The following is a 26,615-nucleotide window of genomic DNA, read 5'->3' on the forward strand; positions in this document are numbered from 1 at the left end:
TTATATATATATATATTTGTTACACATATATATTGTATTATTTTAATAAAATATTTTGTTATATTATAACTCCAAACTAATATATTGCATTTAGAGAAATTATATATATTCATTGCACTATTTTAATAAAATATTTTGTTATATTATAACTCCAAATAAATATATTAGATTCAAAGAAATTGTTTTATTCACTCTAAAACTCAAAATTTCAGACTTCAAAATCAATGTATGTCATTTGAAATTAATTCAAAAATTCAAATTTAGTAAAAATAATCACATACAAAATATTCAAATTATTCATAAACTTTGTATTTATGAAACCCTATCAAAAATCTCGAAAACTGATTAATATTAAGAAATTATAAAATATTCCAAATAAACCTCTAATTCAACAATGCAGAAATAATCTAACATTACCACCACCTAACTTTTATTAAAAAAATATTTATTTTAATAATATCAATCATCGCATATTCAACTTTTAAAAATTCTCACATATACCAAAACCAAATAAAATATACTTAAAATACAAACATAGATTTACCATAATAAACTACCATAAATGTCCTATTAAATCACGAGCCAACAAAATAAACACAAAATCATCTCACATATTTAAAATCTTCCCTCATGAGCAATTCAATTACGCCTTTACACAGATATTATAAAAGATTAGTTCAGGCATTCCGCGGAGGAATTTCGGGGACAATTTTGTCAGAGCCTAATCAGAAAATAACTAATGATCGATTTAGATATTTAAACTTACCCATAACAGATAACATTATTTAACCGTTAGATTCAGTGGGTACAAATAATAACTTTTGTCAACGAGGAATATTTTTCCTAAATTTAAATGTTTATGTTTATGTATGACATGAGAGTTAGATATCAAACATATTATTTTAATGCCGGGTTGGTAGAAATTTTGAACATGCAACCGACAAATTCACCAACTTTCACTAAAATTGCCTTTGAAGGGCATTAAGGGTTTATTTAATTTAATCACAACTTCACCAACTTGGCCATTGAAAAGTATGTAGGTTTGTTTGAACAACTTGGACTTTCAAAAGTATGGAGGTTTGGATGGCGTAGTCTATATATATATATCTACAATTATTTTTCTGATTAATTAGATAATTTAAGTGCCACATAAGTTTTCAAGGGTGTTGAATCTGCATTTAAAGATGTACAACAACATCTTGACTGGGTAAATGGACAAGATAGCAGCATTATGGGACAATAAGGGCTATACTATTTCCCATATTGATAGAAACAAAAACAAAAAGGCGGACGCTTTATCTAAAATGGGTCTAACCTTGCCCCAAGGTTTATGGAGAACGCAGATAAAGGTGAACAACGACATCTACCAGATCCAGGATTTCCAATTTCAGGGCATATAGCATTAACTTATGGTAGAAAATTTGGTTTTTTGTATTTGTCTTATGCACATATGATGGCTTCTATAGTTACTAGCTGTTTTGTTTCCTTCCTATATGGCATCTCACACTTGTGGTAAATTGACATTCGAAGCTCTTTTTTCATCTGATAACCTCTCAGCTTCCGGGCATGTTTTCTGGAAATTTCATACTTTGTCAGTTTCAAGATGGGACATGTTTTAAAGCTTACAACTTATCTGGCAGTAATATTGTCATTGTATATATAACAATATTTTGATTATAATACAAATATATAGTTTTTTTGTGCTTAAAAAAGATGTATTTAAACAACAAAAAAATCTTGAAATTGTATTACTTGATTTTAGTGAATTCCAGTGAAAAAAGCTATTTCGAATAAATTCAACTAGCCAATTAAATTCAATTCAATGTTGTCTGATATAATTAGCATAGTTATATAAACTAAATAACTTATAAATATGATAGCTATCCATCAAAATACATGTGATAATTGCAAAGTTGAAAATTTGTAATACAGATTAAAAAATAATAATTTAAAAATTATTGATTTGGTTGATTAAATCATGTACTACATTATTAAATCTATACTATTCATAATTTTTTTTTAAATACAAATTCTATAGGTACATATACTATATATGTACCATTTGTGAAGTGAAAAATGGAAAACTTAAACATTTATTTTGAAGTTTCACAGAAAAATAACCAAATAAATCAAACAAATAAACATTAAAATAATTTCTTATTCTTCAAATACTAACAATTTCTTTTAAAATTATTAATTTCATTTATTAAATTATATATACTAAAAAAAATTGTTGCATTATTAAATCTATACTATCCACAATTTTTTTTATTAATAAGAAATCTAAAAACCTTATTCCCAAATATACCACATAACTAAACAAACTAAACCCCAAATATACCACATAACTAAATATACCACATAACTAAACAAACGAAAGGAAAATAATTTTTTGGCTTCTCTGAACACTACCAAACAAACATGGAGAACTAGTGGAGCCAACCTCTAACACTACCAAACAAAAATGGATAACTAGTGGAGCCAACCTCTATTTTTAGCAGTAGGGCTGTTAACTCTCTTTTATTGGGCACCATCCTCATCCTGTTGTATGCAGGTTTGGAAGATCAATTTATTAATTAATTCAATTCACAAGCAACTTCCTGTGTAGATAAGTTTTAAAATTTTCTCGGCCAGACACGTGGCTGCTCCTTACCTATTTCAATATCCATTCCTAGAGCCCGTTTACAGAGTCCACCCAACCTCTTCTGCATTTCGAGTTTACCAAGATATCCAGTCACATTTTTTAAATTCCATTTTGTTGCCTTGAGGTCTAGAGATCGATTCTTAGGCATGTCCACAGCAGCGACATCAATATGCGCCACCGTCGCCATGGTGGGTTCTCAGAGCACCCATTCTATGGGTGTCTGCCGTAGTCCGTTCTGGGGAAAGAAGCATAACATGGCCTTTGCATGCCCCCAATTGGCGAACTCTTCAAGGTACGCTTTCTGTTTTCTATCATAGACCGTAGATTGATTATATTAGGGCAGTTTAACACAACAGGTTTGGTTCATCTATTAAGATTGTATAATTCAAATAATTGTATCTCTGTTTGATTACCCATTTGGATTTTTACTTGGAAAATTTAGATATATATAAATTGTTGTAGTGTGCAAAACAATCCATTTGTATCCACAGTTCTGAAACGTTTGAATTGAATCTTAATTGTAAAGCTGTGATGTATGATCCATTTGGTTTTCCGAATGTTCAATTACAAAGCATAAATGCAATAACGTGCCAGATAACCTCTTTGTTTTTCTACTTCTTAAAAATTCAAATAAGTTGTTATTGAGATACTGTATCACGTGCTGGGTTTCTGCATTTCAATTTTTTTTATTCAGTGTCCCAGATGATCCATTTGGGTTTTGTTGATTTTCGGTAAAAAATCAAAGCGTTAGATGCTCGTTTTGGTAGATTTCAAGTGGAATTCTCAGGGATGCTGCTGATTTTGGAAATTCCGCTGTTTATTTGAAAGAAACAGCGGAATTGTAGGGAGAGCAGAACTTCTGCCTGGAATTGACCAAATTGCGCAGAGCTGTTGCAGATATTCCGCTGTTTTGGGATTCGGAGACGGTGAAATTTATGAACAATGTTTTGCCTAAATGAATGACAAATTGAACAAATTTAAAAGAAAAACACATTGGTTACCTGTAAATGAAGTGCGACAGTCAACCTTGCACGAGATTTGAGATCTTGGTGCAGAAAATCTGGAGAACTCAGGGTAGAAGAATCTCCAAGAGAAACCAGGGTTGCAGAACCGTAAAACCCATCTCCAACAACATATTGGACCGAGTGAACTAGGACTAAGTTTCACTGGTAGACCCCATTATCTCAAACCTTATTAGCTTGTACATTGTTTGAATTACCCAATGGATGCCCCTTTCAATTTTCATTTGCACCATAAAATTTAAGAAGCTGTTAGTGGACAGGGATTACTTTGGATTATGTGATCGTGATGGGATTTTGAGTCGTAAACAAACTTTGTTATTTTTGCAACTTTATTGTTTCAACATCAAACATTATACATTTCTTAGAACACCATTAGACTAACCGATTTTGGGGTTTACAGCTACTCCTTTATTAACATAAGCTTTAAAAGTAATTCATATATGATTAGACTCCATTATTGGCAGAATTCTAAATGCCTATCATGGAATAGGCAACTCCTTTATTGAGAGACATTGGAAGACAGGTTTAGTTTATCGTTGGGGTTCACTCTGAGGTGAAGGCTACCTTCATAGCCTTAGCTATCTCTGATAGTGCAAGTCTCAGATAGCATCTGGAACTGGTGACCCATTTATCCTTGTGTTATTTATAAGATAATCGCAAAAGTTCTGCCTGACAGGTTGAGTGGATCCTCAAATTCTCCTATTTCTTACCGCCATACTGTATTTGTGCCGAGAAGGAAGATCCTTTACGGCATAATAGTTGTGTAAGAAGGCCCCATTCAATTGCAGGTAGGAGAAGACCCTTAATGTTCCACAACTTGAATGGAAAGGCATGTGACAGATTGGAATGGGACTTTCTCATGGCAATCCTGAAGAAGAAAGGTACTGCTTGGCTTCCTTCTGTGCTGGTTTTATCTGTCAATAGAAAATTGCCTTCACCAAATTGGTGGATTTTTTAGAATAACTGATGTGTCAGTTGGTTCTTTTTAATCGCAAGGGGCATTGGACAATGTTCAGAATGGTTTTGACAGCTCTTGAGAATGGAGGAAAATATGGAGGAAGTGAAGAGATAGAGGAAGTTTTTTTCAGAGAGGAAGCAAAAAGACTCTGGCACTTCTTAGGAATGTCTCTTTTACCAAAGAGGGAAATACAGTATGTATGCAAAAGGGTCTAAAGTGGAAAGACATACATAGTTCTCATCATTCTGATAATGCATATGGAAATTTATGGAGATATTCAAATAAGACAACCAAGATACCAAATCTGCTGCAAATGGATTTGGTGGAAAATGGGGAGACTAAAGGAGAATTTTTTTCACTGCAAATTGGTGCATAGGGCCACACAATAGAGTTAACTGCATTTGGTGAGACAACCCCCTAGATGCTCAATTTGTCAGTGGGGAGAAATGATGTTAGTCCTATCTTCTTATTATGTAGTTAAATTCAAAGGCTATGGAAGCCTTTACTTGAGGACTTTAATTGGAGTCTTAGGTAGAGGACATTAACAACAAAATGGTTGTTGTTGGAGACTTCCTGTGCAACATAATCTGAAACAGAATGAAGAAAAGATTTCAGAACCTTACCCAAGTCAAGAAGTTACTCCCAGTAACCTATATGGCCATCCTATATTCTATATGGCAAGACCGATTATAGCCTATTTTCAAGGTCAGGTTTTGATTCCAGACTTAATACAGGATAAAATGAGAAGTAAAGTCTTGCGGTGATCAAACATGGCAATATAGCAACATGTACACAAACTGATTGGGTTCAAACTATCCACACAAATTCCTGCGAGCAATAGCGCTGTGGCTGATTCAAATTATGAATTTGAATCATCTTTACTCAGGATATTATTAGTTAAGTTGTCCTTTTGGGCTAACGGGAAAGGGGTGGTGTATCTCAAATGAGATGAATGACACTAAAGAATTACAAAGTACGGTGAAGCATATGGGGCAAGGATTGCAGTTCAAGAAGTAACTGTTTCATGATTGGTCGTTCAAAAGGTTCAGTTCTTTCTATTAATCACTTTGCTTCATACTTGTACTTACTAAATCCAATGATAGAACTGGACTTCAAACAAAATTTATTTGATTACAGATTAGTGAGTCAGTGGCCATTTGAATCAATAACAGATCATCTCAAATTAGAGCAAGAATTGAAAGGGGGTTAGCCATGATCTTAATAGATTTCGCTGCCAGGAAATGGGACCCCTAAGTAATTACTCAAATTTGATTGTCTATATCTTTATAATGGATGCTCTAATGTGTCTCCTGGAGGTTTATTCTCAAAGATAACAAGGAGTTGTGCAGGACCCAACACAAGATTTTCACATGTCCACAGAATGACCTTCTTGACGATTATTGAGTGTAGCCTAATTAGAAATATCTTACAACCATGAATAACTAGTACTCTCAGCAGTGGCATAACTGTATTGGGAGAATCATTTTATATGGAGAAGCACTACACTAGCTCTTCATAGACGTCTATATCTGTCTCCATTGGTTTTTTAACCATGCTACCAATTGTAGAATACCAAATCTTCGAAGTGTGACTATTTTTCTTAGACAGGTCAGTTGAGAACTTGAGATGGCATCATTTGGGCTGTTTTAGGAGAATCCCTGCAGGGAAGAGCAGAAAAGCAGAGTGGTTTTCATGGGTTTGAAGCATGGGAGTTGGTCATTTTTTATTTAAATTTCGATATGGCTCTTCCAAAATTTTGAATATAAAGTTAGTAATCTCCTTCGTATGAGCTCTTAATTGGCTAGATGCTAGGCTAGTTGGAACTTGGGGTTGACTTCATTATTTTTCTTTTCTTTCATCCTCTTGACTCTCTTGGCCTGACAAGCATGACTTATTCCGTATTCTATTTATGAAAGTTTTCTTCAGAGGAACATAATCACAATTTGTAAGCGAAATAAACAATACAAAAATAGCACTTCAGATAGAATCTCGTTAAGCACAGGCCTTCACTTCTCATTGTACCTTTTCGTCAAAGCGTTGCAAAATGGGGTAGATAGTCTTTTGTGGCAATGATTAGCACTTGCAAAGAAACACTATGGGCCAGATCTACAAGTTGCATGTATGTCAATTTTTGATGCAATTTAAGTGTGTAACTATTCTACAATTCCACTATTGTCACCTTTTGCATTACCTATATTTCATGGGTGCAAATTCTAGAATGTCATGTTTCCACTATTGACTAACATGTTAGTGATAGTGTGATTAGTTCTACGTGTAGGAACTTCATGATAACCTCTCTTTCATTTGCAAAGGCATTGCATACATCCAAATGTCAAAAAATTGCTCACAGCTGTCATTTTCATGCTGGATTTAGATGATTTTCATAGGATAATGTGCTCCTCATGGGCAGAAGATTGATCTATTTCTTTCTAGAAAAGGTCCTAAGGCTTGACAGTTTGACATAATCATCAACCATTCCAAGCTTTCATAAAATACAAAATACAGATCGAAATGACAACCTGAGGTCAGTTGTGTCTAAAAGACCACAGAAAAAAGAACTGGTATCAATGGCCATTGAACACATTGAGCTGACTGTAGTTGGAACTTACACTCATGATTTTTCATTAACAAGATACATGTTTATAATAAAAAATTGTTACTTATGATAAAATAGTTGTTCATCTTTTTCTAAAATAGACCGTCCAACATTTTTTTTCTTGACAAAAAGCTTCTATACCAAAAAAGTGGGCAGTGAATGCGGTTTCCACGAGCACTATCACAGTCGAAACAAAACTCAAAAAGTGGGCAAGATTGTTCTATCTTAAAATAGGGTTTTATAGCTTTCTTTTCAACGTTGCTTGTGCATGACTTTCCTTTTGCATGTGCTTTTTCACTTTCTGCTGCTTTTTGTTTCTTTATTTCCTTTTCTTTTCTTGAAAGTGCTTCCTATATGCTCAATAGCATTACAACTGACCTGAAGAGGTTGGGAACCACAAGACATCTAATTATGGAGGCAAATTAGACATTGAGGAGTGAGCTATTAACTGACCTCTTCCTTTCAGTTAAGCTGCAATGGCAGGGATGGTACAACTCTGTCAAAATCACCTAGGACTGGCACCTGGCCGCAACTGTTTATTCACGTCTTGGGGGAAATTGAATCTTGGTTGGTGGCTTTACGTGCCACCATCTTCACCACTGAACTTGACCCCATTGACATATTTTCTATTTTTAAAATATGCCACAAAAGTGAACATTAATATTCCAACAGATTTTAATTTTGATTGACCCCATGGCCAAATCAGATATGTGCAAATTACTAAAAAATGCTACAATTATAGATCAGAATATAGAAAAATGCATGCTACTATGAAAAACTCATATTTTTGTTTTAGGATTGGGGAATGGCTAATTAGTTGGCAAAAGTTAATGTTTTAGAGCCCTACTCTTTGTCTTTTTTATATTTTGTTTTGTTTTTGTGTGTGTTTTAAAGATTTTTTTTTTGTTCAGAGGATCCACAGGCTTGACATTTCTGACAAGCTGGAAATAGATCTTGAGAAGATCCTCCAGTGCTTTGAAACTGGAAATTGTATCCCAAGCAGCTCCAAATTTAGATCCATGGAAACATGGATCCTGGAGTCTTCATAGGCAGATCCAGTAACATAGGGTATTGTTCTAAACAATATAAATATTACAGATCCAATTGGCACTAACTAAGCTAGGGCAGAAATACCACACCATACAATAATGCGGTTATTTAAAATTCTCTTATTTGTCAAGCTAACATAGCCCATTGTAAGATAGAGAACAGGCTTTGCCTTTTAGTGGAGAGCCCTGAGAATCACCATTTCATTTTAAATAGTGTTTGATAGTTTTTTGAATTTTTCACATTAAATCATTCAATTCCAGTTCCTTGAAAATTGAAATAGGTCTCAATATTGTACTTGCATCCTTGCCCTTCGTACTAGTATGTATTTATGTGGATCATGGGGCCATCTGGCCATCAAGAAGTAAGATTTTTTGTATTGATTTTGTAAATTTTCTACAGGAAAGTTCTCTCTACAGTGAAGGCATCTTCCCGAGTTGACAAGTTCTCCAAAACTGACATCATTGTCTCTCCTTCTATTCTTTCTGCAAATTTTGCAACATTAGGTGACCAGGTTTGCTGTCAAACCCTTACTTTCTCTTCTATACGGTCTAAATTTTCTTCAAATATGAGATGATATTTAATGAAGTTTCATGATAATATTTCAGAATAAAATAAATAAACAAGCTATAGACATATAGTCTTTGTGGTAGATGGTGTAAAAATAGAATTTTTTTATTAGTTTACTTTCTCAACGCCTTAAGATTGTACCTTAAATGTTAAAGCATGAAAGTGGCTTACTGTTCATTACAGTGGGTGGAATGAAATCACTATATGATAAGTTCACATTCAACATTTCTGAGAGCAGAGCCTTGTAAGGTGCAAGAACTTACAGATGGTAGGGCATATTGTGGAAGCGTCATATTTTTTTTGAAGTTTACAATATATACATAGTTGCGCGCTCGCGCAAACACACACACAGATAGTTGAAGAAGTCCTAAAGGTGTTGCGATGTTGTGACCTGTGGCATATTTATTGGGTCAGTAACAGCTTCTATACATAGTACTACAAGTACAGTTAGCGTTATAAGTGTTTGATTAGAGTCTCTTGTCTTGTTGGAAAGTTAACTGTTATTTAGTGAACTGGTAACATGTAGTTTAAAAGGCATATTTGTTTTCACTCTACTAGTTTATTTTCGGAAATAACACCACTGCAAGCATTCTCTGACCGAAGGAAAAAACGTTCATGCTTGTCAAATAATACATGTTTTTTTTGGAAGAAAAAACTCATTTTATTTGGAGATAAAAAGAGTACTTTTAGATAGTTTGTTAGCGTGGAAGACTGATCAGTCTAACAATGAAAAAGTATAAAAGCTTTGGTGCCTGAGCAACTTAAAAACATAAGTGCTATTACATGTCTAGTAGACACAGTTGTCCTGAAAACATGATGATCTTTTAAGAGTCGAACATTTCCACAGAAAGGAGCTGTCTCGTTAGAGATACCTAGAGAGTTGACTCCACTAGAATTTGTTTCTGGTGGAGCTGGAGCAAGGCTGCGGGGAGCGAACCCCACCCCCCCAAATCTGCTCCCAAAGCGCGCTCCGCTCGGAAACACTACGGGAGTCAGTGGGGGAGCGAATTTCGGGAGCGTGCTCCCAACAAAAAAAAAATCGCTTCCTGGTCGCTCCCTCCCTAGTGCTTTCACAGGTGGTTAAGATTCTCAACTTTAGCAATGTTGGCAATCAATGGTAATGTTAAATTCTTAAAGTAAAAGGATGAAAATGAAAGATAAAGGAAATTTCATTTATCATTACCATGAAATGACTTAGGATGTTTGAGAGTGGTTTTGACCTCATTGGATTTCATATGGAGAAACTAGATTTTTAGATATCACTCAAAATCCAGTAGACTTAATGGTTTTCAAGATTTCAAGATTTAGGGGATTGCAATGTTTCCAATTGATTTTGTCATGCGTGAGGGTATGAGATTGGCATTTGATCAAGAGCATGAAGCCCTTTAAGTACCTTGATGTTGGTGTCATTGATTGTTGAACTCCTCTACCATGGCCTTAACTAAAATGTACCCTTCACTCAAAGGAAAATAATTGGTTAGGCATGCTAAGCTTTTTCTACCATATTATAAGGTTGAGGAGATGAACCCTTCACTCAAACCAAAATCATTGGTTAGGCATGTTAAACTTTTTCAATTTCTACCATATTATAAGGTTGAGCAATCCAAGTCTGAAGACTTTGAGCTAGATGATGTTTATGTAGCTCTTGTTGATGATCCCATTTCTAGTAGTGCTGAATCAATGATGTGTTGGAAAATCCATAGAAATAGTAGTTAAACATTTTTCCTTATTATGACATTATCTTGTGATGTGTTCGTTATTATTATGTGTTCTTTCAATTTATCTTTTCTTATCACCAAGAATAATGCCAAGCAACAAATAAAAGAGGAAACAAGATGTAGGCATGCTGCCAGGGAAAAATCCCACTCTTTGGGGAAAACTCGGTCAAAGTTCTTCCTTTAGTAGATTCAAGATGAGACGACCAAAAACCTTACAACCTCCATCCATCAAGTCATCCTTGCTTGTTCTTCCTTTCACTGTGTTTGTATATCAAGATTCATGTCACTATGTTATCATCGAGGCATCATCAGGATCTTATCACTGCACCTTATCACTGCACTGAGATCTTCATCACTGTAATAGCACTTATCACTTGTAGGAGCACCGAGATCTCAGCAACACTGAGACTATGGTAACATGAACTGTGATGGCAGCTAACTGAGATAGCATCGAGACCATTGTACTGTGGTAGCACTGGGAGTCACTGCGGTATAGCACCGAGACTTTACTGCAGTACTATACTACTAAGACCTCACCTTTGTGATGGCACTGTGACCGTGGAAACATGAACCCAAACTGTGACTATTATTTGAGCGAAGTTAAGACTATGACAACACCGTATTCTTCTTTCTGTGGCTGCTCTGAGCTCTTAACTCTGTAAAAGCACTGAGCCCTTAACTTCACTGTGATCTCCAAACACTGCAACTAATCCGAGTTTTGTGATGTCTGAACTTCGCTCTGCAATTCTATCTGAGATTCTAAGATGGAGAAATGTGAAGTCCTAGTACTGGTATATATAGTTGTTGCCATGTGAAAATAAGTCGACATGAGAATGTGAACAATTGTGTCTTTGAATTAAGCCGACATGTGATCTTTTGAGGCTTCTTTCAACAACAAGGAGACTTTGATGGATGGAGGAGTCTTCACAAATTGACTTTGACAATAACCTAAAGCCTACAATGGAGGCTTGACCTATACATTTGACCCAAGCATGAAACCCATGCTTTAATAAGTCAAATCAAATTAATAATAAAAATTCTTTTCACTTTATTTTGACAAGTATATGTTACATTTGACTCAAGTACAATAATGAAGACCGAACCTAGTTACATTTTCCAACACTCCCTCTTAACTAGGGAGGTATTCATATTTACATTTAATCACAGAGGTACATGGAAGATCTCAACACATCATCTATGAAGAAGTTTAGGCACCGCAATGCCATGGACCTGAATCTTGAATAGGGCAATCTATCCATTGGTCTCTCAACAATTTAGGCACCGCAATGCCACAGACTAGATTCTTGACCAAGGCAATCTATTCGAGTGGGATTATGATGGACTCAAGCTTTCAGCCCCTCTAGGTACCATCAAGCTTACTTGGTAACCACCAACCCAAAAATCCAGTTGTGTATCCAAAACAAAGCTCAATAACCAACACCACCTTTCCAACTTCGGGACCCAGACATCAACACAAAGTGCCGACTAGATGTCTTCCCAGACAATGCTTCACTCACAAAGCCTCAACACACCTTGATCCAACAGATCAAGGACTACAAATGTCTCCCGATCAAACTGATCCAATCAAACTGATCGGTAACCAAAATGCTATCAAAACTTCTGAGAGATTCACCTGTACAAACACAACCCCAATCAATAATATACTTTCACATGTACATAATCACATACAAACCTCCGGGGTCGTTTCTAGATGTTGCTCCTCAACTCAGTAGGACTATCAACCGAATCTTAGACAAAAGATTCCTCAATTATATACTTTCCTTTCCTACTTCTCATGCAACAACATATCCTCTGAAATTCATTGATCACAACCAAGCTATGCCCTCCCTCTCAACCAAGAAGCATCTCTTCATCCAGACTCCCTCTTAATCTTAGGGAGATCTCTTCTATGCAGGCTTCCTCAGGGAGATCAACTTCTTCTTTTCATCATCGGAGAATCTTTCGTGGCTTCCAACCATTTCATCAAAGTTATTATCATCCTCATCATGCTTGTCACATCGAGAATCTTCACCAAGTTGAAGATTGTGTACATGCACAACTTAGATAGCAAGTACAACCAAATCTATAGAAGCATGAAATTAGAATCACTGAAGCATTTCATCTTTATACATATTAGATACCGAAACTTAATTACAAACTAAGAGACGGATACTCTTCAACATCTTGCTAGGGACTTTGTCATATACCCTAGACTACTTCTTAGCAACTTTCATTCCATCTAGGGTTTCAATGTTTCTTCCAAAGGTATGACATACCTTACTACAACATGTAGCAAACTGTAGAAACAATTTAGACAAATATAGAGCATCCAACAGCCTTTCAAAATTCATATGTTAGACTTCTTACTAGGGTTTCATACAAATCCTAGATTTCATAAATGAGTCAATCAAAACCAATCACAACTTAGTCATTAACATGACCAACTATCACTAGGGTTGGTTGCAAACCCTACATTTCCGATCAACCATCAATCCCAACCAAAACTCAGTTTTCAACAATCTTACACAAATCTCAAATTATCATATTGTCATCATAGATTAGAGGTTTTACTTCTACTAAGGTTCAACTCTGAAACCCTAGAATTCCTTTTTCACAATCTCAATAATCATCACATAAATAGATCTCAGATTGTTATATACTAGATAATTTAACTACTAGTAGGGTTTAGCTACAAACCCTAGATTTCCAAATATCATCATCCTAGAATCTCAGACAAGGACTTCCATTAAATCCTAAGACTTATGACCATCAATGACTAGGTCAACACACATATCTAGGAATTCATATTCATTCATAAGCATATCATATGTCCAACAACATTAATACATCTGACCTAGACGAAGCTAGGATTTCAACCAAAAAGAACATATCTATATATGCCTAGATTTCATCATCATGACATTTCATATCATGTGTTAGTCAAACCCAATTTCACAAAAATATCAAATAGGAGTTAGACATACAAACTTGGTTAGACTAGGGTTTGATCAGACAAACACACACATACCAAGGAAATCATTCTCAAGACATTGAAAAGGGTCTTGGTCACACATTCCACCAAACCCTAATGAGTTAGGGTTTCAATGTAGAAACATAGCAAACCCAACATTACCAAAACTTCAAACGTTCGAGATGTTAGACCTTATCATTTAATCCTAACAAGTTAGGTTTTCCTGATTATACCAAAATCCCAAACATTATATCATCAATAAGACTTCAAACAACATTTTCACAATATCCTTAAGCAGCTTAGGGGTTCAGACATTCACATTAGCATACCCTTAAGTTAGGGTTTTCTAGATACTGTCTAGGGTTCTACAAAATCAGTTAAGAATATGAGTGGGGTGGGTAGATTTATCATGAGACGAATCACCCAAGACAAGAATCGTTATGATTCAAGAGAGCTAGACACAACAATTGTTAATAATGTAGAATGGATTGCCAAAAAGAATGATTATGAAGAGACAAAGCTCATGATCTAAGACATACCTTTTTATCTCCAATGCTTTGTCTTGTGAGGCGTTCTTTCATAATTCTTGAGCGTTCAGCAAGTCATGATCTTCTATATCTGTAGACATACTTTTAAGCAAAACATGGGATACCAAGAATCATGATTTAACATCTCAATTTAGATCTCCTACATAACCATGGAGGATGTAATCCTATAAATATTATTCCTTCTTTCAATCAAGGACTTTTGTTTGACATCCTAGATTACTTGTAATTTCTAGAAGATAAGGATCGAGATTCTAATATGAGATTTAGTAACTATGTATAATTTGAAAATATTTATGTTTAGACTTACCTTGTATTTTACATACGTCTGATTCCAGAGAGCTTGTTAACCTTGTCGTAGTAACAATAGTTACTTGTACTCAGATCGTGAAAGAGTGCTTGAGTTTGTAAGGACAAACTTCAGATAGTTTATGTGATGACACAGTCCACTTCGGTTTGTACACAGTAATCCCAATCTTCGTTGTTTGTAGGAGTGGCACAGTTCAATAACGATGACAATGTGGTGGCAGCAAAAGCTTCTTGCTGTGGTTAACCCTTATCACTGTTTTAGTTCTTATAAATATCAATGCTCCAGCCTATGATCCTATCAAAACTTTAACCACATATCATAGAACCCAAATTCTTTTATGACTGTAACTTCACCGAAAATTTATGAACCCAATCTATGAAGTGATCAAGTTGTCTCGCTATAGCTCACATCATACTTATACTTGTGATACTAGTTATCTTGTGGAGTGAAGTTATTTTTCTTCTAGATTGTGAGATCATCGACCCTTGGTCTCTGAGATGATTTGACTATGACTGGGATTAATACCTGAACTGTTATTTTTTTGACTTGTCACCTTGAGGTATAGCGAAATTCTCTTTCGTCAAGGTGTCTTAGCCCATTGTAGTCTTAGCTCCATTAGCCCAAAACTGTCTTTCTTCAAACTGCCTCTTGATCATGACCATACCTCTGATAGCATGTTGGAAAATCCATATAGATAGCAATTAAACGATTTTCCTTATTATGAGATTATATTGTGATGTGTTCGTTAATTAGTATGTGTTCTTTCAATTTATCTTTTCTTATCACCAAGAATAATGCCAAGCAACAAATAAAAGAGGACACAAGATGCAGGCACGCTGCCAAGCAAAACCCCACTCTTTGGGGATAAGCTGGTCAAAGTTCTTCCTTTGGTAGATTCAAGATGAGACGACCAAAACCCTTACAACCTCCATCCATCAAGTCATCCTTGCTTGTTCTTCCTTTCACTGTGTTTGTATACCAAGATTCATGTCACTGTGTTATCATCAAGACATCATCGAGATCTTATCACTGCACCTTATCACTGCACTGAGATCTTCATCACTGTAATAGCACTTATCACTTGTAGGAGCACTTAGATCTCATCATAGTGATAACACCAAGTCCTTATGGCAGCACCAAGACTGTGGTAACATGAACTATGATGGCAGCTAACTGAGATAGCATCGAGACCATTGTACTGTGGTAGCACCGAGACTTTACTGCATTACTGGTAGCACCGAGACTTTACTGCATTACTGAGACCTCACCTTTGTGATGACACTGTGACCGTGGAAACATGAACCCAAACTGTGACTGTTATTTGAGCGAAGTTAAGGCTTTGACAGCACCAGATTCTTCTTTCTATGGCTGCTCCGAGCCCTTATCACTCTGGCAAGACCGAACCCTTAACTCTGTAAAAGCACTGAGCCCATAACTTCATTGTGATCTCCGAACCCTGCAACTAATCCGAGTTTTGTGATGTCCGAACTTCGCTCTGCAATTCTATCTGAGATTCTAAGATGGGGAAATGCAGAGTCCTAGTATGGGTATATATAGTTGTTGTCATGTGAAAATAAGCCGACATGAGAATGTGAACAGCCGTGTCTTTGAATTAAGCCGACATGTGATCTTTTGAGGGAGGCCGACTTCATGAGGCTTCTTCAACAGCAACGAGACTTCGATGGATGGAGGAGTCTTCATAAATTGACTTTGACAATAACCTAAAGGCTACCATGGAGGCTTGGCCTATACATTTGACCCAAGCATGAAACCCATGCTTTAATAAGTCAAATCAAATTAATTATAAAAATTCTTTTCACTTTCTTTTGACAAGTATATGTTACATTTGACTCAAGTACAATAATGAAGACCGAACCTAGTTACGTTTTCCAACATGATGAGTTTCATGAGTGATCATGTTGATCAGTGATTTGTAGTTTTGATGTCTAGTTTTGCTGCTACTACTACTACTATTGAGGTTGCAAAGGAGTTTGAGGAGTCCTTAGACTCTGAGCCAGATGATGTTTATGTAGCTCATGTTGATGATCCCATGTCTACTAGATGATTGATGTTATATGGTTTAATCCATGTTTTTATGCTTTTTATAACTAATTCATCATTCTACATGCTTTTGTTGACATATATGCATCAAAATATATAAAAATATATATTATATTAAATTCGCTCCCGACCCGGAAGCTTCTGAAAATTGTCGCTCCCCGCTCCTGCTTCCAGTTCCGCTCCCGCTTCCAAGTAGCCTAGAGCTGGAGTGCTGATCTCTCTTGAATATCTAGATTGTCAGCTAGCTTGCTGCCATTTCAACTGCTGCCTTGGCTAGTGAGACTTGTCTGCTCCAGTATTGTTGTTCCTGTAGATGTAGGGGAAGGTTATGTTCTCATATCTGAAAGCCATCTTGGAAACTCTTCTCATGTTTCCTTTATAAGGTACACTGCTTTACATGTTTTGAGCCTGGCAACCATCCACTGACAACCTTGAGGCTTGGAGTCACCAAAGATTTCTATCGCTGCTATGTCATGCTTCTGAGCAATAAAGAGAATGGTGCTGACTACCAACAGTTCTGCTTGATTATTCATACCATTGCCCAGGCCCTGTTTGAAGCAAGTCTTCAAAGAGTTTTATCCACCCCCCTGCTCAAATATGCTAGCAGTTATCCTTGGCTGTTCCATTTAATCTACCCTGGTCCATGCCCTACTTTCTTGATGAGGCTTATGGCATTTTTGGCTGTTTTTCCCTTTTTGGGGCTAGCTCTGGTCCAAGGCCGACTTTTAGCCTGTTGGAAACATCTTGCGGAGTGAACCTTTTATCTTGCAGAAGAGCCAGATTGACGAGAAATTTTGGAGAGGAAGAGCTATGACCTCCTTTGGCTTCCCACATGTCCAGTGTTCAAAGGCAGAATCTACTGTTGGCCTTTCCCACTAGCCTCTTGTTTTGGAGGAGATTCCAATCATTCCATATTTCCTTGGTATAATGACAGTAAAAAGCACATTATCTTGCAAATTTGAATAAAGTGATGAAGAAAATTAGAATGATCTTATACTTCATTTGTCGCTGTTTTTGAATCATTATGCATTTGTGTGCCTTTTGTGGATCCTATGCATGTTTAAAGTGCTTTTTTGGGATCAAAATATGCCTTATTTGGGCCGATACACACCCGATTTGGGCTGAAACGTTTTGGAAACTTGGTTTGTCATTTTGGGGGATCAAGCTGAGCAAATTGTTGAGTCTGGAACCTTTACTAGCTCATAGCCTACCGTAAGGTTTTCTGCATCTTTGAGTTGGCTGGCAGATGGTGTATCCGGACAAAGTAGGTAGGGTTGGCAGAGGATTTACCCATACCAGTGGTGAAAATTTACTTGTACTAGAGGAGCAGTAGCACTAATGGAGGGTTTTCCCTTTAACCTGTACTAGCAAGTAGGCTAGAAAAAGGTTCCAGTTGTTCTATATTTGCTGATTTCCCTGTCTAGCTCAGATTTTGGGTACATGGCCTTTGGTGGGGGTGGGGGGTGAGGCGAGGGGGAATTCTAAGAGTAAACCTGCAAATAGCCTTGCCCTTGTCAACTCATATTCCCACCTCAGGGATGGCATTCATGCTAAATGAGAATGTTTAGGTGGTGAAAGCTCCCACGACAACCTTGTCTACATAAATGTCATTTGCTTGTCCTACTAGTTGACATTTATATGTAGATTTTGTGATTTGTGCCAGTTTCATTCAGTTTTGAAAGTTGATCCACATGTGTTAAGCATGCATATGGAATTTTGTTATCTTGCCCATGAAATCAGTGATATCAGGGAATATGAATGGCATTTGAGTGGTGAGAATTTCTGAGCGTTTGGTAGGAGTGGAAATTAAGGTGAATTAGTGCCTTAATCCTTGAGAAAGGGTTTTGGGCACCCTGGAATTTGATTCATATGCATTTTAATTGCAAATGTAACTCATATTTCTTAAGGGTATTGTTACAACGTGCATATTAGGATAATAAATGTGTATAGTTATTGTAATTTTGCTATTGTTTTTTATAGCTATCATAACATCAGCTGTAGATTTATTAAGCTTTTAAATATTGATGTGTTTTTAAGTTTGATTAGTGTTAGTGTTGCTGTAACATCATGTTTCTCTTTCTTTTCATTCCATGCATACATACATATATTTATATTCAACTCGTACCCGTGGGGCCGTTTTCTAGGCTAGCAAGTGCCTATAAATCTGAGGGACTAGTTCAGCTATATTGTCTAGTCCAAGTAATGTCCCTTGGTCCAATCTATCAGTCTAGGAACATTTCCTTGACTGGAAAACACACCCAGACTTGACTGATAATCTGGAAAGTGTCTCCTAAATATTTCACATTCTGGATTCCAAGGTTTACTGATAATCTTATTTTTCTTTCTTTTAATTGTCATGCATACATACATATATTGAACTCACACCCGTGGGACTGTTTTGTAACCTAGCAAGTGCCTAAAAAATCAGAGCGACCAGTTTAGCCATATTGGTTTGCCCATGTAATGTCACTTGATCTAACGTTACAGTCTAGGAGTGGTTCCTTCAACCATGCCTGGAAAGCATTCTCGGACTTGACTGATAATCTGGGTGGTGTCTCCAGATGGTTCACATTTTGGAACACAAGGTTCCTACATGTCCACTGGGGTCAATCATCAGAGTACATGGCACTTGAAGACTAGGTAACACCGGCAGCAGGGTCAATCTGAAATTGGGAGTCCAAAGGTACTATGGTCTTTCAACATGCATCTTCCGTCTCATTTTCAGTGCCATGGCATCCCCCCTACTATTCTGTTAATTCCTGTTTTCTCATGGTATTAACTCCCTTCTCTCATCATTGCCACAGCATTATGGGTAAATATCAATGTTGCATTGTTATCGGGATAATATCGGCGCGAGGAAAAAATCAGAAAAAAATCGTAATAATCGGGAAAAAATCGTTTGGTACAAAAATATTCATTTTTTTCAATTTTTTTAATATCTAAAATTTTTCCTTTTAAAATCGCACTGCCCCGACCCTCCGTGATTTTTACCGAAAAAATCGCGTATAAAAAAAAGTTCCGGGTACTAGCGATTTTATCTTTTTTGCTGAAAAAATCGCGATAATATCGCGATTTTAACAACACTGGTAAATACTAAGAAGGTGATAAAATGAATTTAAAACTTTCTAATCTTTATTGCCATTCACCATAAATGGCACACTATGCCTCTTTGAGTTATGATCAACTTAAAAACCTAACAGTGAATTGATTTTAGAAATTTGGTTGACACAATTGAAACCTTACGCTGTTATTACTTCTCAAAATTGAGCTTTTACCCATCACTTTACTTGACCACATCTCCTTCGTCTCATCAGTATATTCTTAAATTTGAACTAGTTGGCTTTTGACTTGAGCAAACTCCCAAGTTTGTGAAGATATTGACCAAAATTTTCTTCCGTTGGACATGTCTCAAATCCACTTCATCAACATTCTTAGGAGCTACCTAATCCCTTCTCTCAAATATATTTTTTTCAATTGTTATTGGTTTATTTCCCTTTCATTGAAGTTAGCAGTCAGATAGGAGTCCCCTTCCACCTTTAATTGTCAAATCTTCAAGGACCAACTTAGCTTCAAATCTAGGATCAGTGAATAAACTTAGCTTAATTGTCAGAAATATCACTCTGTGAATCTGTCTCATGCAAAAGATTAGGAAAGCATTCCCTCCGTAAGTGAGATAATAAACTCCTGGGTTTATCATCCAATCCTAGTTTGGTTTTGGACTTCTTTGTATTGTTGGCTCCTGTAGTTTCTCCTGAAATGGGCCACTTGAGGCACTTATTAAGAATATGGATTTATCTATTGCCATGCAAAGCCACCATTCCTCAAGGTTTTATGTAAAATGTGCTAAAGCTGGTTGCTGCTTTGCATTTCTATTGTGTTATGGTCTGGTAGTAAGTTGGAGCACTTCCCGTGAGGATTACCCAGGTTCTAATCTGGTGGGCATATTTGCCATGGTAATGCTGTTGATCAAGTTTCCCTGAGTTCTGATGTCATTTTAATTTGATCAGTCACCAAATAGATACCACTCTGTCCTGGTATCCATAAGATGAATGTAGGCTCACTTCCTTAACATGGGGTGATCTACCAACCAAAAATGAAAAAAAGGGGCTGCTTGATATGTTTGCAATTTTTTTAGTTGCAAATCTTTGATGTTTCGTCTTCACTGGTCCAGCTGTTGATTTCATAGTGGCATGTTTGTACGATTCACAGGTCAAAGCTGTCGAGTTGGCAGGTTGCGATTGGGTTCATGTTGATGTTATGGATGGACGTTTTGTGCCAAATATTACCATTGGACCTCTGGTGGTGGCTGCATTACGACCCATAACAGATTTGCCACTGGATGTACATTTGGTATAATTGACACTCTTTCTTATATGACTCTTTCTGTTTGAGTGTCTATTGTCCAGAGTAAGCATCTAGATGTGGTCTTTAGATATTTTAGTTTTCATATATTAGTTGCGAGATAAAAGATGGGTTGATTTGATAGTCAATTGTGATTACTGTTTTCTGATGTCTATGGATTATGAATTTATGTTCTTGCAGTTAAATGTGTTAATTGATTTACTAATGTTTCAACTCATTCAATATAGATGATTGTTGAACCGGAACAACGTGTACCAGATTTTATCAAGGCTGGTGCAGACATTGTTAGTGTCCACTGTGAGCAATCTTCCACTATCCATTTGCACCGAACAGTAAATCAGGTGGGATCATTCTCTAATATATTTATTTGAGAGACAGTTTGGTGGAAGTTAATACCTCAAGATTTATGATGTACTAGTAACTGAATACATTACTAGATCCTAGATAGAACAGCTATAGTAAAAGATGTCGAGACCTACCAATCTGAGTTTCTCAGTCTGTTTATAGTTCAGTTATGATGCATTGGCCCTTCCCTTTCAAAACCTGGCATGTTAATATCATTATTCAGGAACAAAACTAAATTATTAAATTGATAATGCTTAGTTCACAGGCATGTGCATATGGCACAGAGAATCACATAGATTAAGCCCTCTAGTGGTTATTAGTAGTTATGCAAGTCTATGCAGCCCACTCAGGCTTAATGACCATAAAGTTGTGAAGAACAATCCTGAATACCAACATTTTTGTTTTGCTATAAAGATTTTTGGATAAAACTATGTGGATTTGAATTCAGACATTTATGGTGAATACATCACCCACCATCAGGGATAAAGACTAAGAGTAAGTTGTAACATTCTTTTTACTTTTAAGCAATTTAAAAATAGTCTTTTTGAAGTATTTCTCAGGATTAAAATATTGTTGGGGTATTTTGGATTCATTTGTCAGATTGTTTTTCACTCTTTTCCGAGTTATTAGTGTGGGCATACATATATTGCTCAAAGAGTTAACTTACGCATTTTACCAGGTAGTTGTTTTCTTAAATGAAAGAAACATTCAGATTTCTCTTCTAGATTCTATTCCTCACAAATACCAAGCTTTTTGGGCCTGTTTCATTGACTATGCTTGTGTTCATCATTTATATTATAAATTATAATTGTAACTTTGCAGAAGCAATGTCATTTGGGTATCTACACATTTCCCTACCACTGTTTGCTTTCCTACCAAGTAATTTTCTCTTGTTTATTATTATAAACAATAAAATTACTTCCATGACTTTAATTGACATTAATGGGTAGTGATGCTAGATTGACTCTAATATGCGTACTTCAACCAAACTTTTTCTGTTTTCATGTAAATCTAATTTATTGACTTGTGATATATTGGTTTAAAGTCCCCTGTATTCCTAAGGAAACTGCATATTAAGTACCAGAACACAACAAAATTGTTATGCAAAACCACTTATTGGGAGAGTGCATACTAAAGAATTCTTGTGGCTTTGGTATTCTTTGGGAAATCTCCATTTGCATTGGCAAGTTTTGCACCCAAGCTCTAGTGTCTGGAGTCCAACCTTTTTCCAATCCTTGTGTTTTTTAGCTGGAGCATATTCCTAAATGGAAAAATGTTCTCTTTATTGTAAATTTTAATTTCTATCATGCAACATGGTCAATAGATTCTGCTTCAGACATGGCCTTAGAGAACTTTTCCTTGTATAAACATATGAAACATTCACGGTCATTATTGGCTTATATTTTGTTGTCTGTCAAATTATAATGGTTGTCTTTAACATTTTTTTCTTTGAAATTCAGATCAAGTCTCTTGGAGCGAAAGCCGGAGTGGTATTGAACCCGGCAACTCCTTTAAGTTGTATAGAATATGTTCTTGATGGTAAGCTTTTGATGGAAAATTCACAAATTGTTGTTAAAAAAAAATAGCATTTATATATCTATTTGTGTTTGCAAATTATGTTAACAATTTATTCAAAATAGTCCTTCTATGCATTGGAAAGGTGTTTTGATGCAGCTCTTTTGCGAGTATCTAAACATTATCTGCTTTGTTTTGTAACAAAGTACTTTGCTGATATCAAATGGAGGGATTTCTTATGTGGTTGTGCATGTGTTTATATATATATATATATATATATTTTATGAAACAGTGTGTTATGATTTGTAACTTTGTTCAATGTGTATATGTAATATCACTCTTGGAAAATTACCCTTAGGGCACAGTTCTGATCTAGGGTTTCCATTAATACAAGAAGAAATTGTGTTTCGCAATAACATTACAACACTTATTGAACCATAAAACTGCAGTGCTCATAATTGGATACACAGTAGTGTAGAGAAGAATTTAAACAGTCAACTGATTCCACAAACAACTGTCTAAAAAGTTAAAACTAACATTGATTCAATAAGCAGTTATAGTCTTACAAATTCCATAGAAAACATCAAAGCATAGGTTTCGAGATTGTAGCTAACCCTCACAGATTTAGGGCCCTATCTTAGTTCTGCTGTCACCAGTCACACCACAATCCTTACTGGTTGCTTCGCCCTGTTGGCACTAGCCACCTTAGACTCCGATCAGTAGGTCTCCTTAACTCTTGAAGCTTCTGTTTATAACCTTTGTTACCAGCAGCCTTCAAAAATGGCACCTTGGTCACCCGCTGCCACAGGGCACTTATCTTGGCTGTCCCTTACCTCGGGCAGGCCTGTATTAGCCTCCGGCAGCCACAAACAGCTCTTTCCTATCTCAGGGAGAGGTCTCCAATCTTGCTGTCACAGAGACGGGGGATTCCACCCTTCATGCTACCCAGAACAGCAATCCGTTGCCTCCTCACTGTCACAGTCAACTCAAAGCAGACCTCATTTACCTCAGAGCCACAGACCCTACCACAAAGATTATTCGTTGCTGCATACAAGCCTTAGGGATGACTCGTTGCCACAGAACAGCCTCAGAGATGATTTCGCTGTCACAGATATGATCTTAGAGATGATCCACTGTCTCAAAAATACCTCATGGATGATCCACTGTCACCAACAAGGCCTCAGAGATAGTCCGTTGCCTCCACTTTACTCGGGAGATACTCGCTATATCAGATTTTATGGATTTAGCCCTGCATCCTCAGTAAACAGTCCTCACTAACCTCAGGAACATCTTACTGCCACAGATAAGGCCTCTGAGATAGCTTGCCACCACAGATACTGCCTCAGAAATAACTCGCTAGCACAGATGCTGCCTCAGAGTTGGCTTGCTGCCACAGATACTAGATAGTACCTTAGAGAAGTTTTGTTGCCACAGATAATGCCTTGGAGACCCTTGTTGCCACAAATTGGATGAGTGCTGCCTCAGAAAATGCCATAGAAAGATGCTCTTCCACTCAGAATTTTGCCCTGTGATCAGAAAGGTAAAGGGATTGGCTAGGGTGGAATCTTTCACCTCCTAAACCAATCAGAAAGAAAGGGATTTTAAAACCCTCCAAGAGCCTCAGCCCAAAAATCAGAAAGAACCACAATCCATGATGATCACAATGAATCTCCTCTCTCCTTTCTATAGATTCACTTTGGGGTTTCCCTCCTAATTTTAATTTTAGTGGCTAACAAGTTTCTCTCCATTTGCCCCAAATTTGACTTTTATTGCAAGTTTTCCTCCATTTACCCCAAATTATCTATTGTTACCCAAATAACATCAAATAATGGGTCTCCCCTTTTACAACGACTATAGCCTACAGGGTTAAATAGTGTATTATGTCGTCCCTTGGGCAATTTAATTAGAAGAGGACATTACAGTATACAACTCTACTGTCTTTGTTTTTTGGCAGATCACAGAATTGGCTGAAATAGTTCTAGTTTAGTACCATGTGTATTTGAAGAGGTATGGTGAATTTGATTTGTCTTTGATTTAATCTTGTATGATTTGGTTAAACGTTTCTTGACACTAGGTTTTTCTTTTCCCCAGTTTCGTTTTTGCAATCAGCAATTGAACTTGGCCTCCAATAAAATTTTCATTTGTAGCTTCTTCTTTTTGGTCTCCTCATTCACAATTTTTGGATCCATACAATGAACTGGGTTTGCAAATGTTTAATAGCCTATGGCAGCATTTTGTCATCTCACCATTGAACTCCATCATTTATTTGCCCGATTAATACACATTCTTTGCATGTGTGCACTAATGCATGGTTATGTAAGAGAATAAGAAAGATGATATGTTGAATATTCAAATCCTATCTCTTCTGCAACAAGCATATCCAAAGTGTAGAGATGACTATGACCTTGTGTTTTAGCTTGTGATTATTGAGTTCGCAAGCAATCTTAGTTTCGAGAAGGTTGATGAGTGGTGTTGTACTGTGTTGTTGGTAATTTGGACAGTGGTAGACTTGGTCTTAATTATGTCAGTCAATCCTGGCTTTGGTGGGCAGAGCTTTATAGAAAGTCAAGTGAAGAAAATCTCAGACCTAAGGAGAATGTGTGCGGAGAGGGTAAGGAGCTGGACGGACTTTCTCAAGTTCTCTGTATTAATGTTGCCTCTATTGTGCTGATTTGTGTGGCATTATAGGCCACTAGAGATCCTTCTACCTGAGAATCATAAACTAACCTGTCAGTTCTCAGGGCGTGAATCCATGGATTGAAGTGGATGGTGGTGTTACTCCCTCAAATGCCTACAAGGTGGGCGTTGAAGTTTTTATATTGTTTCTGATTAGGGAATTTTCTCAGATGCTACTGTTCTCTTCTCCTGCTTTTTCACAATTGCAGATTTTTACTAATTGTTCTCTATTTTAGGTTATTGAAGCTGGGGCCAATGCGCTGGTGGCGGGATCTGCAGTATTTGGAGCAAAGGATTATGCTGAAGGTAGGTTCTTATTTTCTAGATGATCAATACGGTTAATAATAACACAATTGTTTTATCTGTTGTACCATCCGGATAGGGATCTGGAGTTTCAGGCACTAATAATAATCGAGGTTGTACAAGCTAAAGATGAGTTTTGCTTCCATTGCAGCTATTAAGGGCATTAAGACCAGTAAGAAGCCAACACCAGTTGCAGCATGAGACCAGTTTTTAATAAGTCAACTTTTATGCAGTATATGGTTCCGATTCTATCGTCAGTTTAGCAGATCGATCTCTTGTTCTGCCCTGAAACAAGCCAGAACTGATGTGAAGGGTCACTAGTTGCCATTCTGTGGCAAGTGTATTTATTATTTTTCATTCTCCATGTAACTTGCAAAATCACACGAATAAGAATGCCTACAAATAAGAATGCTTACAAAAGTCTGCAAATTGTAGGAAAATCTTAAATGGAAATTTATTCCTTAAAAGCTATGAAAAAAAGTGACAGTATACTCGTGACCTATAGAAAGGTAAACTTTGAATATGCATAGTTTTTTTCTTTTGTGGATTCCAAACACATTCCAGATCGAGGTGTAAGCATATTCCAAAATGTAAAATTATATATACTGAAGCTTGTAGAAATTTCTGCATTTAAATGGCTTTTATCTAAAAGGGAAATCCAATATTTGAAGGCATGAGTTCCAAAACTGATCATGTATGTTTTTTCAGTACAAGCTTTTGGAACTTGTGTAAGTTTTTGACACGCTTACAAGAATTACTATAGATTATTTGTGAGGCATTATTAAACTATCATGAAGGGCTTAACTTTTGTTCCATTTTGAAGATCCATTGAAGGCAATGCCAAGTAAATGTGTTATGGAACATTGCATGTTATCTCGACATATATAGACGCCAAAGATTGAAGCCGTGAGCTGTAGAAATCTTTGCCTGACATTTATATTTTATCCATCAGAACCTGCCTTCATATATTTT

General features: G+C 36.4%; 1 protein-coding gene across 1 annotated transcript; it reads left to right on the forward strand.

Moving 5' to 3' along the window:
• The first annotated feature begins 2,674 nt into the window (after positions 1-2,674).
• Positions 2,675-26,317, forward strand: RPE (D-ribulose-5-phosphate-3-epimerase). The gene is made up of 9 exons (XM_089379047.1): positions 2,675-2,936; positions 8,670-8,781; positions 20,652-20,792; positions 21,032-21,145; positions 22,610-22,688; positions 25,166-25,275; positions 25,406-25,462; positions 25,577-25,646; positions 25,795-26,317. The coding sequence occupies exons 1-9, from the start codon at positions 2,791-2,793 to the stop codon at positions 25,842-25,844; spliced, it is 879 nt and encodes a 292-aa protein (XP_089235173.1). The 5' UTR covers positions 2,675-2,790; the 3' UTR covers positions 25,845-26,317.
• Positions 26,318-26,615: the final 298 nt, after the last annotated feature.

Source organism: Pinus tabuliformis, chromosome J (assembly GCF_031772625.1).
Source record: "Pinus tabuliformis cultivar Carrire ecotype Pingquan chromosome J, CPIR1, whole genome shotgun sequence".
In the NCBI taxonomy this organism is placed as follows: Eukaryota; Viridiplantae; Streptophyta; class Pinopsida; order Pinales; family Pinaceae; genus Pinus; species Pinus tabuliformis.